Below are 16,280 nucleotides of genomic sequence, written 5' to 3' on the forward strand. Positions count from 1 at the left end.
ATGCTTTCACTGTTCTTACTTTTTACCTTTCTCAGAGTCAAATTCCCATCATGTTGCTAACAAAGTCCACAAGCAGTGGCTGATAACTGAGCACTTGTTTTTTGTTGAAATTCTCTTTTCTCCATTTTTCTGTCGTGGAGATTCTGGCTAATCTTGCTGTTTCTTGACTTTGCTTTGTCAATGAGAATATATCAGTGAATGAACAGTTTCCCATTCTCGTACATTTATTTATTTATAATGCATAGTTTATGTGCACTATTGGCTTAGTCCATTAGAAATTGATGCCACACAACACAATAATCTTAATGCTTCTTTTACACCATCAAGTTGGAAATTGAGGAATCCTCCATAACATGGATATTCCTAGCCGCCAACAGCATATACATTGTAGCTGATTGGACGATTTCTTGCTGCATAAAATAGAAGCGTGCATGAACATTGGCAGTTTATTTAAGATTTAACACATTTATTCAACAGATTTATAACAGATTATCATAAAAAATACTTTAATAACAAGTTGGTTTATATGAAATTGAATTAGGTGTTGTGTTCCATTTGAAAAACTTATAGCAAAGTCGAATTCATGGATTTATTGAAAACATATTTTGATCCCGTTCTGATAAATGTTTCAGAAAAAAATGATATCTGTACCTGATTTTTCACTTATTTTACACACCCTTCATTTTCCTTTTCTTTGTCTCTGATCTTTTGTTTTTGTATGAAAAAAAAAATCCAAAATTCAATGTACTAAGAAAAAAATAGTTTAAATTTGTTGGAAATAAGTGAATTTAAGTTCTAGATAAGGTAAAGATTGACAAAATTAAATATCATATAAGAAAAAAAGAAGACTCAAAAGCTTAATTTGTTGAAATTGAGTTAAAAGTGAAGTTTTGCATTTCTCTTTTTCTTAATATGAGTTTTTCTGTCAACAAATCAGTTCGAATGTTGAAATAGTGAAGTAAAGAACTGACAATGAATCTCACCAAGGTCAGGTTTGGTTCATGTAATTTGACTTTCTGTTATCTTTTATGTGTAGTGTAAAAAAACTATTATACTACCTTTTCTTTGGCAGTATTCTGTAACTGTTTGCAAAATAGCATTCTCAAGGTGCTGTGTGTGACCATGAGTCTGTTTGTTTCTCTGATCAATGATGAACAGCAAGTCATAAATTTATCCCTTTTGACTTGGATGTGGTGTTTTGTTTTTTATTTGGTTTGTTGTGTTTGATTTTACTTACAGCTGAAATTCTGATCTGACCAAGCTACAGTACCTTGAGGCACAAACATATAGGATTATTATTGGTAGAATAGAATATTGCAACAACACTTTTCCCCTTTGGATCTGTATGCCAGTGGGTGGGACTTCAACTTCCTACCAAAAGCAAAATGAAAAGTTGCATGATTATTTGGAGAACCTGTGGATGAGAAGAAAGATTTCTCAAAGTCAAAATTATTTTGTATGTTGCGAATGGCAAGAGAGTTAGATGCTGGCAGAATCATATTCTCAAAAGAATAAGGTTCTTTTTCACCTTCCACCATCTTCCACTTTTTCCCTCGTTGACTCTTCTTCTAAAATGACATTAAAGTCTTATATGCACTCCAAAACTTGAAACCCTTCTTCAAAGCCAAACTTTATTATTCCATTTTGGTTATTATTATGATACTGATGGCAGCAAGCAAAGCAAATGAAAAGCCTTTATCACAATCTATCCTTTGATTAACTCTCATCTAAGCTTTTTCCTGTGGCTAATTATTTGCTTCGTGCTTATCTATAAATAATTGCTGCCAGCTTTTAAGCAAAAAGAATTTGGTTAGATAGAACAAAAGCCTATAGCTAAGGGAAGATAATTGTCTTTTAAAAGGTTAAAAGCTAGATACAACTAGGAATAAGGGCAAAGCAAACCCAACAATGCAGCATGTGTCATGACTTTTGCATGTATGACACAGCATAGCATACATAGCATCTCCTATAGATCAGTCATGTGCATGACATTTAGAGACTGCTCAAGGATTTGAAAGACCTAAAACAAACTTAACATAATTTTTTTAAAATTTAGTTTTCGAGTTTTTTGAGTATTTTTTAGGCCTAGATCGATTAGTATTGAAAAAACAAATTTTTTAGGTCTTTTTATCTTGGAGACCTAAAGCAAAAGTTTTAAAATCTAACACATGTAACAATCTCAAGAGGGTAGATGCTAGTAGCCTTATTTCTACAACCTATGACCTCCTATATAGGTCAAAAGAAGCAACCTTAGTATTGTATCAAGTTTGAACATTAAGTGTGTCCTTGGTTTCACATATAGAAGTATTTCTTCTAAGTCAAATAAAGAATTATTTTATGTAATTTTTACATTTTCATTTGATTTGACATGAAAAATTGAGAATGTATATATATGGTAATCCAAGCAAACTATTAGTTATGAGCATGCATTCCTCAAAACACAAGCATTTCAAAAGTAGTTGAGTCTTATAATTCAATAAATCTGATCCCCTAATAAGTGAGGCAAGAACAAGAAGAAACAACACAAAATTACAAACCCAATCTGAAAAACGTAGACTGTTCACATAATTTTTAAACTTCTTTTCAATGAATGATACTTCAGAACTCATCCACGTTACACTATAAATTGGGTGGAGATGGTACAACATGACTAAGCGGTTGGGACTAGTGGCATAGCATAACCACCATTCTAATTCTTAGTTATTACATTACTCAAGGGTCACAGCCAGTCCTTCTGCTGCAACTTCAAGGGCAAATAGACTTCTGAAAGATATTGAAAACCAAAGGTACTCAAAGCCTGTATTTCAGCCTTCTGCTTAGTTTTGACCATCAAAGTCAATTCCTCAACCCAACCTGGATTTTTTTTCACAAAATCCTCCTCCAACATGTCCTTCCCAGTCTTAATATCCTGCTCCGTCATTGGCAACCTACACTGCTCAGGTATCTTGTACTTGTCCAAATCACTAGGCCTGACCCCAAGCCACTTGATATCAGGGGTAGTCAAGTTGGCACTGTCATAGGACATGTTCTTTGACCCACACCCATAAACTGACAGAATCTTCAGCCCATAAGGATCACTGTCAACAAGAGCCAGCACTGGCAGCTTCAACTCCGTCTTCATCTTCCTCAAGAACAGCCTAGTGGAAACATCTGGCTGGCCCTTTGCAGTCACAATTATACATGGAAAACGGTTGTAGAATCTATCCTCAGCCAACCTCATATAAGCAGCATCCTTCTCCACCAACAGAATGAACAAAGCATCGCTCTGCATATCCCCAACTCGGTCAATATTCGGTGGAATGGCCTTCCCTCCCATCCCCATTTTAGTGCAATCAATCATATCCCCATTGTCACTGAAAATTAACCTCCCAACCACCACCCCTTTCTCTGCAGCAACAACATTGAGGCTGGACCGAGTGCATCCCAGCATGCATGAAACATCATCCAGAACAGCATCGGATTGGATCTGATTAACAATAAAATTTGTTGAATTGCTAATTTTTTTTAGAAAACCAATATCATTAGAAAAATTGCCAACCGATTATTTATTTGAGTTAATGATATTTTTTTGTTTCTATTAGATTCCCAATTGTTGCTTTTTGTCCCTGATTTTCAAAAGGCACCACTTTTCATCCCTACATTTTCTAAATACCCAAACTTATAGTTTAACAATCTAGTTCTGTTACTGTATAATTACTGTACCATCTTTCTAACTAGCATTCTAGTCATGAAAACATAGATTTGGCCCACTTGATAGACAGATTATCAAACAACTTTAGAAAAAAAATAAAATTACTAGAGACTGCAGATATCCCTGTGGATGGCAATATACAAATGACAGAGACCACTCTACGCAGCAAAATTCTCTCTTTGAATGTCTAACGCACTTGTGTCTAACAACATTTTATACCGCCAGTTAAACTGAAACAGGCTTGTAGCAGTTGATCCACACAGTCAGTTGTTAGACTACAGAGTTAAGCAAATTGTTAACTAACCTAAGATTCTTCACAAATTAAAATCAGTTTATACATGAATATAAAAAATCATCCTTCAGATACGCTACCACTACAGAAATTCTACAAATTAGGTTTCACATAAGCTAAAATTAGCTCTTAGAGGAACACATTTAATTTTTCCGTATTATATTTTCTCACAAAAGTCGAGATGAAATAACTTAATCAAGCATGCTCATAAATTGAGAAACGAAAGCTTGGTATGATGCAAATCTGTAAATGCAGGCATGAAAAGTAGAGGTTTTCAAAGTCAGCACGATGACGAAAACAAATAAGATGGTCAATTTCACATAGAAAATGAATCACTAACCCTTTATTTATTGATTGGAAGAGAAGTGGGATGCTATGAATAGATAGGTGATACCTGGTCTTGGAAGAGTTTGACGTCGGTGTAAAAGAGGTCACGCTTGGTGACATGGATGCCTTTGAGGCAGAGCTGGTGGATGAGTTGGAGGATGCGGGCGGTGATGGCGGACTTGCGCACAGTGGAGATGTTAGCGAAGGGGCGTTGGGAGGACTTGTCCTTCAGCACGATGCGGTCCAGTTCCGCCACGTAGAGCTGGTTGGCGGCGGAGCGCGAAGGCACGTCGAAGGAGAAGCCCTGGCCGGAGATGATGGAGTGCGCGATCTTGAGGATGAGGGACTCGATATTGGACTGCACCGAGGAGAGGGACAGGTCGGCCACCTCGCGGCACCGGAACGGGAGGGTCAGGTCCTGGAGCGTTAGGGCTTGGGGAGCCGAGGAGGAAGAGGATGATGCGGTGGAGAAGTCTTTTAGGGTTTCGAGGATCGATGCGTCGGGTTTCAGCTTGTTCTTGAAGGGTTGCTCGTCATCGATTGAATCCTTTCGCCGGCGTTTTTTGTTGTCTGCCATTGACGGGCGGGAAATGACACGAAACGAAACGCTGGATTTGACTCTGGTAGTGAGTAGGACTGAATCAGTGTTGTTTGCTTTCTTTAATCTACTTATTATTATTATTTTTTTTCTTCAAGGCATTAGAGGTGAGTAATTGAGAATATTTAGGAAGATAATTAATAATTAATGATATTTTATTTGAATAGATTTAGAAATAATTAATAAAATTTTGAAGTAAATTTTTTTAATCTATCATATAAATTTAATTTTATACTAATTTTTATAAATTTTACTTTTAAATTCATTTTCATTTATTCGTTCAAATAAAAAAAAAATATTTTCAAATCTTTTTGTAACCAATCAATTATTATTCCTCGTTTCCATTCATTTTAGTCTGAAAATTATTATTTTTTTAATTTGGTTATAATATATAGAAGTATTTCTTCTAAGTCAAAAAAAAATTATTCTGTAATTTTACACACACACACATATATATATATATATATATATATGGTAATCCAAGCAAACTATTAGTTATGAGCATGCATTCCTCTAAAGAGATTGTATCAGATAAATGCTGCATAATTTTAACCAAGTTACCATTTTACATCAATCTCTTGAATTCACACCAATATATAATATGGTGATGGTTAAAGAAAAAAGAAGAATTAGGGAGATAAATTTGGCATTATCATTAATCTTGCTTGCATTTGTGTCACTTCAAGAGCACCAAAGAAAGGAAGCTCTTCCTTTTTGGTTATACTCGTTGACTTGTAATATATACGATATTGCTGTGTTGGGTTTGTAGACTTGTAACCTATCACACACAACAATCTAAAAAGTAAAAACTATTTTATATGATGAATGTTGTTGTCCATATTAGAATTCTGTGTTTAAAATATGAAAGATTTGATTCTGCAATTTGTACTGCTTCCAATTTTTTAAGGCCATACTTTTTCTCACTCTTCTCCCCACCCACCTTTATATGCGTGTATTCCTGCAGCTGCTTACCTCTACACATCAAATTCTGCCATTACAGATTACAGAACTTCTTCTCCTTTTCTTAAAAAGAAGAAGAATAATGGGTGTGGACATACAAGGTAAGCTTCGTTTAGCTCTTGGCTCAGTGAAAGATCATGCCTCTATTGGCAAAGCCATGATGTATCATTACCAACATGATGGCTTTTCCAACATAGAGATTGCAGTGCTGCGTGCAACTGGCCATGATAATGGCACCATTGGTGACAGATATATGCATGAAATCCTCTTTCTTGTGTCAAACTCTCCAGGCTCCATTCCTTTTCTGGCTGAAAGGATTTCACTTCGCTTAGGAAAAACTAAGGATCATGTTGTGGCCCTCAAGACTCTTGTCTTGATTCATCGTCTTCTTAGAGGGGGAAACAGGTCCTTTGAACAAGAATTATGCAAGGCACATGTCTCAGGTCACCTACAGATTAGTACAAGATTTTTCACAAAGAATTCTGATCACCCTTCAGCTGGTTTTCTACAAAAATATGCAGCTTATCTTCAAGAGAGGATGAGTTGGCTCATCAACCAAGCAGGGAAACTTGAGCCTGTCATGTCCAAAGGGTTAGAGTTTAGGCGCTATGATGAGAAATCCTTTGATATGGCATTCAGAACATTGCCTAAATGCCAAGTGCTTATAGATAAGGTGTTGGAATGCTCACCACATGATATTTTGTGCTCAGATCATAGCCTGGCTCAAGCTGCTATGAGCAACACCTTGAGAGAAAGTTTCCAAGTTTACATGACATTTTCTGAAGGCATTGCAGCTCTTGTCAACATGTTCTTTGATCTAACAGAATCAGCCAGAGGCCTAGCCTGTGAAATACTCAAGACAGCTTCTCTCCAGAGCCAAAAGCTTCATGATCTGTATGAAAGTTGCAAATATGTGGTTGAAAACAAGAACTTGGATTACCCTTCTGTTCAAATAATCAGTATGGGTCATATAGTGGCACTGGAACAACTTGGTAGTCAACAAAATGAACTATCAACTTCACATGTCTCTCTATCTAGCATCTCAAGGCCACCTCCAATTTCAGCTCACTTGACAAAATCAAAAGAGATGATAGAGTTGGAAGTGGCAGCAGAAGAAAACAAAAGGAAGGAAGAGAAAATTGATGTAAACCTGTCACCAACCCCAACTCTCTTTTCATGGACACTACAGACCAAAATAAGCATGGTGTGGGTGGTGTTTGAAGATGAAGTCGCCAATGAATCACAGGTTCTTCCAGCACAGCAAAAGCTTGGAACTGTTGATGCTGTTACTGATATAAAAAGTGAATACGGTAGGCCTAGTGTGTTCCTGAATCCATTTTCATCTACTTTTCAAACAAGCATGTCTTCAAAGGTATGAGCTTTGCCGAATCAACAAGGTTGAATGAGTTCTTCAATGGTTTTGGTAAACTGAATAATACTGTGCAATCATTTTCCCTGTTTTACACCATGTTGTGAAGGAAAAGTACATGGTGCTATAGCTTCTGCATACTGCATAAAGAACTGTAATATGTGAGTAAATGTTGCTGTGAGAAACATGGGGCAAAAGTGTTACAAAAGTACTAAAATAGAATAGGTTATTTTCAGACATGTATAATATTGTTTTCATATTTTGATTGTTTTCTGTAGGTACAAATGTTTTAGGTTATTCAACATAAAAGAGAGGGAGGAAATTATCACTGTCATCTTTTGTGGGTGATGTTTGAGTTTGGTCTTATTTTTTGTTTCTTCAGTTACTTTCACTATATAATAATAGATGTATAATTTTGTATGTGATTATCCTTGTGAAAACAACAAACATTTTATTAGGTAATATCTATAACATTTTATTAGGTAATATAGTAGTCTAATCTCGAAGATAATGATTAAAGTTGATATAATTTAAAAATAATCATATTACACACTTTTACATTCATTTAATATGTAATATAATTATTTTAACACGTAATACAAAAATAAAATAATTATATAAATATTTTAAAAAAGTAAAAAATTAATATCAAATAAATATAAAAAATTTATATATATATATATATATATATATATATATATATATATATATATATATATATCAAAATATCATTTTTCAAAATTTAATCCTTTAATTAAGAAAAATGATATCAAAATTTTTCTGTGATTCTTTATAGAATATTGATGATAGAAATTTGCTTGTGGAACTAAATATCATTTTTCATAATTAAGGAACTACACTATTGTTATTTCTTGAATACCTTAATTATTATTTATTAGAGATATCCTTTTATTAAGAATAATGTTAATCTTTGTTTATAAAGTTTTAGGCCTAAGGTAAAAACTGCAATGGATCTTTTTAGTTACCATCTACTTAAATAGATACATGTTAAACAGTAATAAAAGATTTAATAAATATACTACAATTAATATTTGCTAAAATATTGAATTAAATAAACTAAAATATAAATTTGGTACTAAAATTTTAGAAAATTATAACAAAATATTGTAAACATAGAGAAAGCATGTCTCTTAAGAAATAAATGCATACTTTCCCTTTTATTACCAATAGATATTATACTTTTTCATTTAAGAATAAGTCAAAGAAATAAATTTTATGAAGAGAAAATTATAAAAGATATTATTTGAGTTAAAGATACTCCGTCTCTATTTTTATTTATTTGTATGGCATCTCAAACATCAAAATTAAAAGAACAAATAGATTACAATAATATTATTAAAAAAAAACTGAGTCTTTTGAATTTGATACTGTGCTATAATATTCAAACTTTAAATTCGATTCAAAAGAATAATTAGGTTAATATAACAAATAATGTTTTTTAGGATTTAAAAAGTTTAAATAATATATTTAATGTGGAAGAAATAACCTAAATTAATAAAAATTATATCGGTTTTTTAAAATGTTTTCATTCACAAAAGAATCCTTAAATCATCTTCTATTTTATACTGTATAGTTTACAGGCTAAAATATAAGTTCTATTGACTAATTAGAATAATATAATGAAATTCAAGTTGACCCCTAAAATATATACCAGAAGAAAGTTAAACCTATTTAGCATAACTTGATGAGCTTAATGGTTTGGTTGAACCGAATAATGTGGACCGGAAAAAATTGAACCTATTCGATCCAACTTGATTAACCATTTTTATTTTATATTTCTTAATTTATTTTTAATGGAATTTTGTATAGTAAATAAGTTCAATTTTGTTTTATATTGTTTTTAATTAGTGCCATCTAGTGGATTTCACATTTTTATTGTAAATAAATCCACAAAATTAGACATTAAATTATAAATAAGTCTAATTTAAAAAAAAAATTATAGTAAATAAGTCATCCATGAAGATAATTTTATCTAAAAATTAATCCACAAAATTAGACATTCCTGGTTTATCAACAACACAGCTTCCTTTTCTATAAGAAATAAATGAAGTTATGCCCTCAAAATAGAAGACATGCTGAACCTTTTATACGCAATGAAGAAACATATTTTACCCAAACTTCTGAACACAATCTTTTGGAAAAATGAGAACTTAAACTGCTTTGAAGTATCCCAAATTATCTGAATCTGTCTATGGACACCAAACATACAGTTATGTCCACCAGAATCTTGCAACATCATGTTGGCATCTGGTTGAGTTAATGATGTTTTGGCAAAAACATGTGTGCTTATCAGAATTGTCACAATCCAGGTTTGAATTCCTTGGAAGAAATTCTTTACTTTCTATCATCTGTTCATGATCCTGAACCCTCCATGGTGAAAAGGTTGAATCCCATCATTAAGAGGCCTGTTTGGTGGTCTAACATCATGACCAGATTGATCACAAAACTTGATACAAACCCAGCTCAGATAATCAATAGAGACTATATTCCCACATAGTTCAGGTCAGCAACATCTCTTGAAATGCAGTATCTCCTTTATTAGCAGATATTAAACGTACAATAAATTCAGTAGTGCCAGCATCTACTCTAAATCCTTTGTCTTTCATTATTTGAAGATATTTTCTAGACCTAGAAATATCATATTTTCGCAACAGTCCCTGTACAAAGACATTGTAAGAGTTTTTGTTAGGCGGGCACCCATTGTCTTCCATTTTATTAAGCATCTCTTCAGCATCATCCAGCAGTCCTTCTTTACACAGACCTTTAATCATTATGTTATAAGTATATGTATCAATTTTCAACCCTTTATCTAGCACAGTAGACAGAAGCTTCCTTGCATCATTCAGTTTTCCTGCTTTGCACATTCCATCAAGCATGATATTGTAAATCACAATATCAAGATCCAAACCACTCTTCTCCATTGCTGTGAACAACGACACCGCCTCAGAATCAAACCAGCATTTGAACAAACCATCCAACACAACAGCACAGGTGTGGAGACTGGGAACCTGGCCATGCTTTTTCATATTGAAAAACAACTTCTTTGCAGCCAAAGGCTTTCTCACTTCACAGAACCCACCTATAAGAATGGTCCAAGTGACCACATCAGGATCCAACCCTTTTCCAACCATTTCACCCATCAGAGACATAGCCTTATCAACCTCCTTAACACTACACCACCCATGAATCAACAGATTATACGTCACAACACTCGGCAAACACCTCTCACCCTCTCTAACCATCAATCTAAACACCCTCATCGCCTCCTCCATCCAATTCCTCAAACAATGCCCTCTAATCAACGAGTTATACGTAACAACATTTGGCTCCACACCAGTCCTAATCATAAAACCTATCACATTCTCTGCCCATGAAACCAACCCCTCTTTGCAAAAACCATCCACCAAAATCGAAAACGTTTGCACATCCGGTGCAATCCCCTTCTCCACCACCATCTCATTGAACAAAACCACCCCCTCCCTCCACCCTTTAAACCCACCACACAAACCCTGAATCAAGCAATTGTAACTCACAACATTAGGCTGAACAGTAACACCCATCTCACGGAACAACGCAAAAGCCTCGTTCACCAAACCTCTCTTACAAAGCCCATCCAAAATCGCATTATAAACCACAACATTCGGCTCCAAATTTCTCTCAACCATCTTCCTCAAACACTCCATAGCACCAAAAGTATCCCCAATTTTACACAAACCATTAATCAACTCCCCGTAAGTTCGAACATTGCACGTATACCCTAAAGTTTCCATTTTTTCCACCAACCAAAGGGCACGATCCATATCCCCTTCAATACAAAGACCGTTGACAATGGTGTTAAAAGTCACCCGCGTGGGTTCCACGCCAGTTTTGGTCATGAGCCCCAAAACGGCGAACCCCGACGTCGTGTTGCCCAGGTGGCAGAGGCAATTGATGAAAATGTTGAGTGTGCACACGTCACCACTTTCGCTTAGCGAGTGGAGGGTTTTGATGAGGGAAATGGCGGTGGCGTAGTGGTATGATTTCGCGACGAGGCCGAAGAAGAGGTTGAAGTCTTGGATGCAGGGAAAAGGGGTTATAGCTAGCATTCTGTAGAAGAAGTTAACTGCAGCGGCGGCGGTGGCGGTGGTTTCGACGGCGCGGATAGAGTTCAAGAGGCGGGTGCGGTCGGCGGCGTCAGGAGCGGGTGGTGGAGAGGTGGAGAAGGGGTGCGAATAGTAAAGTGATTTGACGGAGGGGTGTAAAAGAGAGATGGCGGAGGTTGTTCTGTTGAACCGAAGTAACATTGTGGTATGGTACTGTGTGTTGAATTTGGGGGAAGTTTAGGTTTTTAAATTTTAACATTGCTATTTTTAATTAATTTCATCCTATCATACTACTTACTTTTTTTTCTGTCTTCTCTCAATTTAAAAAAAAAAAAAAGTAATTGTGTCACTGTTTATCCAAGATTTGAAATATATAATTCATATATTTAAAACAATTATTCATTGAGATTTTTAATCATAATATATTGTATTTATTTTAAACAAAGATAGTACTCGAAAAACAAGTTTTTTCTTATTTGATCATGAAAATTTGCGACCGTGATGTCCTAAATTAAAATGGAAAAAACCTTTAGGTTCAAAGAACGCTAACAAAGTTAATTACATTTAATTCTTTACAAAAAAAAAAAAGTCATTGAAAAGAAAAGGAAGGCTAGAATGGCAACAAATATCTAAAGTCTACTTTTTGATAACTTAAATAATTAGTTACCACTATATATATATAAAAAAAAAAAACTATACTAGGTTTAATTATTTAATTGAATAATTTAATAAAAAAATATAGGGTTAAATATGTTTTTAATTTCGAAACTATTAAGTCATTTTGTTTTTCGTTCTTTTTTTAAATTTTGGTACATTTTTATCCTTCTTCTTAAGGAAACTATAATATTTCGTTCCCAAAACTAACGCCATTAAAATTAGGTTGATCTGTCTAACGGTATGCCACATCATTTTTGTTTTTTTTTTCTGAAATTGGGTCAATCTTTTCATGCTTCCCTCCCTCCCCCTCCCTCCCGCTTCCTCCAGCACCAACCCCTCCTCTTACAAACGTACTACTGAGTCTGAGTAGGAAGTAGAAAGCCTCACACAATCAAAGAATAATTGGTTGAAAGCGAAATGGGATGAAAACCAAAACCCTACACAAACACCGACACCGACATCATCGGCCACACCCAGAGAGACAAACAATCATGGGTTTCCTCCTAGTTTTCTTCCCAGAAGACACCATTGCTGCCAAAACCAAAACCAAAAACAAAACCAAAAACAAAACCAAAACCAACCTTCTCTTTCTTCTTCTTCTTTCAAGAGAACCACCATTAACACCCTTCTCTCCAAAGCTCAACCCACATTCTCCACATGCCTCCTTCTCCTCTTCACCACCCTCCTACTCTTCACCCTCTCCACATTCCAACCCCCCACCCCTCACAAACCTTATTACACTCCCCACAACTCCTCCAACGATGTCGTTCCCCCCGCACTCCAACGCTTGGGCACCCTCTACCGTCGAGGCACCCGTGCCATGAACCACCACCTCTCTGACACTGAGTAAATTTTTTGCATATTACAATCAACAGAGAGATAATTTTGAATGCGTATATCCTTCAACTCATTAAAAAATTGAAAATATTGGATTGAACCCTTAATTGAACTATTAGAAATAAGAAATCTAGATCCAAATATATTCGTCATCAATCAGGTTTTTTCTGGTTGATTGCATAAATACAATCGCAATCATACTCATGCGCCTTACGCCAAATCATTGTAGCTACCGAAAGCGGTAAATTGCAAAACCCTAAAACGCCAAAACATAATATTCACTCTGCTGCCACGTCGGTCTCCCTCACAACGCCACTGTTGCAGAACGCCTTCGTCGTGCCTCGCTGCGCTCACCACCAACGTTGAGTCTGCCGTCGTGAAGAAAAAGAGTAACGAGTTCTTCTGTTGAGTGAGGGTGTTTCTCTCTCGCGCACGAGGAGAAGACGTAAAGGAGGGCTTTCGCGGTCATCGGCGATGAGTCTGTTGATGAGCAGCGTCGCCGCTGATGCCTTTGGACGACCGGAGGAGGGTGTTGGCTTGGTGGGTGTTGTTGTTCTCACAGAGAAAAAAGAGGGGATGACCTATGTTGTTTTGCCTAAGGAAGAAGAAAAGCAAGCTATGACGACTGGGGATCGAAGGAGACGCTCACCATTGAAAAAAATCCAACATGGCAAATATTAAAAAGAAAAATGTCATCACACGTGGCCAAACGTTAGCCACCTCAGCCGATTTTTAACGACATTAGTTTTGAGGGAGGAAATATTATAGTTTCTTTAAGGAGGAGGATCAAAGTGTACCAAAATTTGAAAAAGGGATGAAAAACAAAATCGCTTATTTGAGGGACTAAAAACATATTTAACCTAAAAATATATGATCATGCTAATTATTTTAATTTATGTAATAATTATATATTTTATGGTTGCTTAATGAAATTTATATCATCGTGTGGCATACGACACTTATAAAACTTTCAAATCATCCTATCAGATTATATTCAATTTTAAATTTGAATTAAAGTCATGACATGAAAATAGAAAACAATATACATTTTATAAAACAATGAAAACATAAAACATTGCTCATAAAAAGGGGACAACGTAGTACATCTAGAGATGGCATAAAAACCCGTGCTTGCGGATAAAATCCGCTATGGATATTTAATACCCACGAATAAGAGGTACCCGTAGGTAACGGGTAGTGGGTACTTTAATACCCGCTTATTAACGGGTCGGGTTCGGATTTTATACTATCCGTACCCGCAGGTACCCGCAACCCGTTTGGAAAATGAAATTTCAATTTTACCCTTCATCCTTTAAATTATTTTCTAACATGTTGTATCAAACCCTAAATCTTTAGCACGTCACAGAGGCAGATAATTTCTTTCAAAGGGTCACTGTGGCTCATTCTATCCTTTCTCTTTCTCCTTCATCACAGAAGCTTTAAGTTTATGCTTTTTCTTGGTGCCGGTGGCTTGCTTGGCCAACTCCAACAGAGTGTAGAAGGGGTTGGAAGTGATGATGACGGCGCCGCGGTAGGAGGCACCGAGGAAGGCAAGGGCGAATTGAGGGCAATTGCGCAAGACGACGTCACCTTGGCGGATGCCGATGTTGTGGAGGCCGGCGGCGATGCGGTGAGGTCGACTTCGACATAGGTGAGCGTTCTTCCTTTCTTCTTCGTTGGATCGAGAGCGAACTCCCTTGGTCGTGGTGCGGTGAGGCGCAACGGTGGCACCTTGGAGGTGGTGAGGCGTTGGATTTGCGATTCGTTCCGTTTCTTTTTCGTCTTTGGCGGCCTATGGTGTGAGAGTTACTGGGGAAGAAGTAGTTGTCTCGAGGCTGCTACCACACGCACCAGATGGAGGCACCAGATGAGGAAGAGAATGATGGAGGAAAAAACCCTAAAGAAAGGTTTGGGCTTGGCCCATGTTATTGAAGAAAACCTAAAAACAAGTTTGGACATGTGCATTTTGAAGGAAAAAATTAATAAAATATATTTTTTTTAAAATATTAATGGGTTAAAAAGGGTATCCAACGGGTATCCACGGGTTGAAAAAAACTCGCGATTTTTTTTTGCAGGTATCCGCGCGAGTAGCGGGGCAGGTACAGGTATAGTTTTTATATGCGGGTCGGATTCGGGTATCACACTATCTGTGCCCGACCCGTTGCTATCCCTAAATACATCAATTGTTTTTAATGGATATTTAAAATATTTTCTAAAACATCTAATTTTTTTAAGGTTAACAAAATTATCTGACACAAAGAAAAAAATATTATATAATGATTTAAAAGCTTAGTTATTTTTAAGAAATAAAAATCCTTATTTTTAAGAAAAAAATCCATAAGAGTAGCTTGAATTTTAATTCAAATATAATTAAAATGTAATAGCATTTGAATTATGCATTTTGATGGTTGATGTGAAAACAAGGTGGACGTAAGAATCTGGTTTGACTTATTAAAATTTAAAGGTGGCATATCAAAGTTCAGGTAACATCTTAATTATAACACTTGAGACATAAATATGTTAAAATGACATAATGGGTTAAATATGTTTTTAGTTTTGATTTTGTTTTCAGTCTCTTTTTCAAACTTTGATACACTTTGATTATTCTTCTTAAGGAAACTATAAATTTTCGTCCTCCAAAACCAATGGCGCTAAAAAGAAGTTGAGGTGGCTAACGTCTGGCCACACTATAAACTTAGAAACTCTTCTTCTCTCCATAACCAACCCCACGTCCGCTTCTTTTTATCCTCCGTCAATAATGACGCGTTCTCCCTCCATCACCAAACCTCCTCTCTCCTCCTCCCACAGGAAAAAGTTCCGCTACATCGGCGTCCCTAACCCACAGACCCGCAGACCGACGAACTCAAGGTTCTGCAATTATCACAACTCGTTCTTCCTCATTCTCTTCCTTCCTCGCAAACATTAATGGGTTGACATTCTCAAATTTGGATTATTCCTCAGATTTTTAGCTTCCAAATAATATATTTGGAAGTTTCGAAAGAAACGTGTGTTGAAGGTTCAAAAAACCCAACAACCCATCAATAAGAGTAGGAAGGAATTCTCCTCCTAAGCTTAAACACAACGACAAATGAAAGAAATGAGAGATTAATATTTTGATTTTGCATTTAGATGATGAAAATGGGTTTTTGGTTTGATTGTTTAATACTTTATTATATTGATTCAATATGCACTTAACAAAAAATAAAACCTGGTGTTATGGTGAGGAGAACATTACTCCATTACTCTCTAATGAAAACTAGAACCCATGCATAGAGATTGTAATCCCCACTGCATATATTCTCAATTGAGAAGTATCCTTTCTTGTTTACTTTGCTCCAAAATTGGTATCCCTGACCAAACAAAAAGGCATTGAAAGTTTTCGATTATTTGACTCAAAGAAAAAGAAAACATAACTCAAATTTTGGGTTATTAAAGAAGCATATGCA

General features: G+C 35.7%; 3 protein-coding genes across 3 annotated transcripts; 1 reads left to right on the forward strand and 2 right to left on the reverse strand.

The window, feature by feature from the left end:
• Window positions 1-2,429: 2,429 nt before the first annotated feature.
• LOC106762929 (DNA topoisomerase 6 subunit A) lies at window positions 2,430-4,961 on the reverse strand. Its single transcript, XM_014647059.2, has 2 exons — window positions 4,378-4,961; window positions 2,430-3,466 (listed from the first exon to the last, which is right to left on the reverse strand). The coding sequence occupies exons 1-2, from the start codon at window positions 4,885-4,887 to the stop codon at window positions 2,720-2,722; spliced, it is 1,257 nt and encodes a 418-aa protein (XP_014502545.1). The 5' UTR covers window positions 4,888-4,961; the 3' UTR covers window positions 2,430-2,719.
• A 652-nt stretch (window positions 4,962-5,613) lies between these two features.
• LOC106762919 (putative clathrin assembly protein At1g33340) lies at window positions 5,614-7,617 on the forward strand. Its single transcript, XM_022784432.1, has 2 exons — window positions 5,614-7,178; window positions 7,516-7,617. The coding sequence occupies exons 1-2, from the start codon at window positions 5,855-5,857 to the stop codon at window positions 7,542-7,544; spliced, it is 1,353 nt and encodes a 450-aa protein (XP_022640153.1). The 5' UTR covers window positions 5,614-5,854; the 3' UTR covers window positions 7,545-7,617.
• A 1,682-nt stretch (window positions 7,618-9,299) lies between these two features.
• Window positions 9,300-11,619, reverse strand: LOC106762902 (putative pentatricopeptide repeat-containing protein At1g12700, mitochondrial). The gene has a single exon (XM_014647025.2). The coding sequence runs from the start codon at window positions 11,539-11,541 to the stop codon at window positions 9,757-9,759; it is 1,785 nt and encodes a 594-aa protein (XP_014502511.2). The 5' UTR covers window positions 11,542-11,619; the 3' UTR covers window positions 9,300-9,756.
• Between the last annotated feature and the right edge of the window lie 4,661 nt (window positions 11,620-16,280).

Source organism: Vigna radiata, chromosome 1 (genome assembly GCF_000741045.1).
Source record: "Vigna radiata var. radiata cultivar VC1973A chromosome 1, Vradiata_ver6, whole genome shotgun sequence".
Lineage (NCBI taxonomy): Eukaryota > Viridiplantae > Streptophyta > Magnoliopsida > Fabales > Fabaceae > Vigna > Vigna radiata.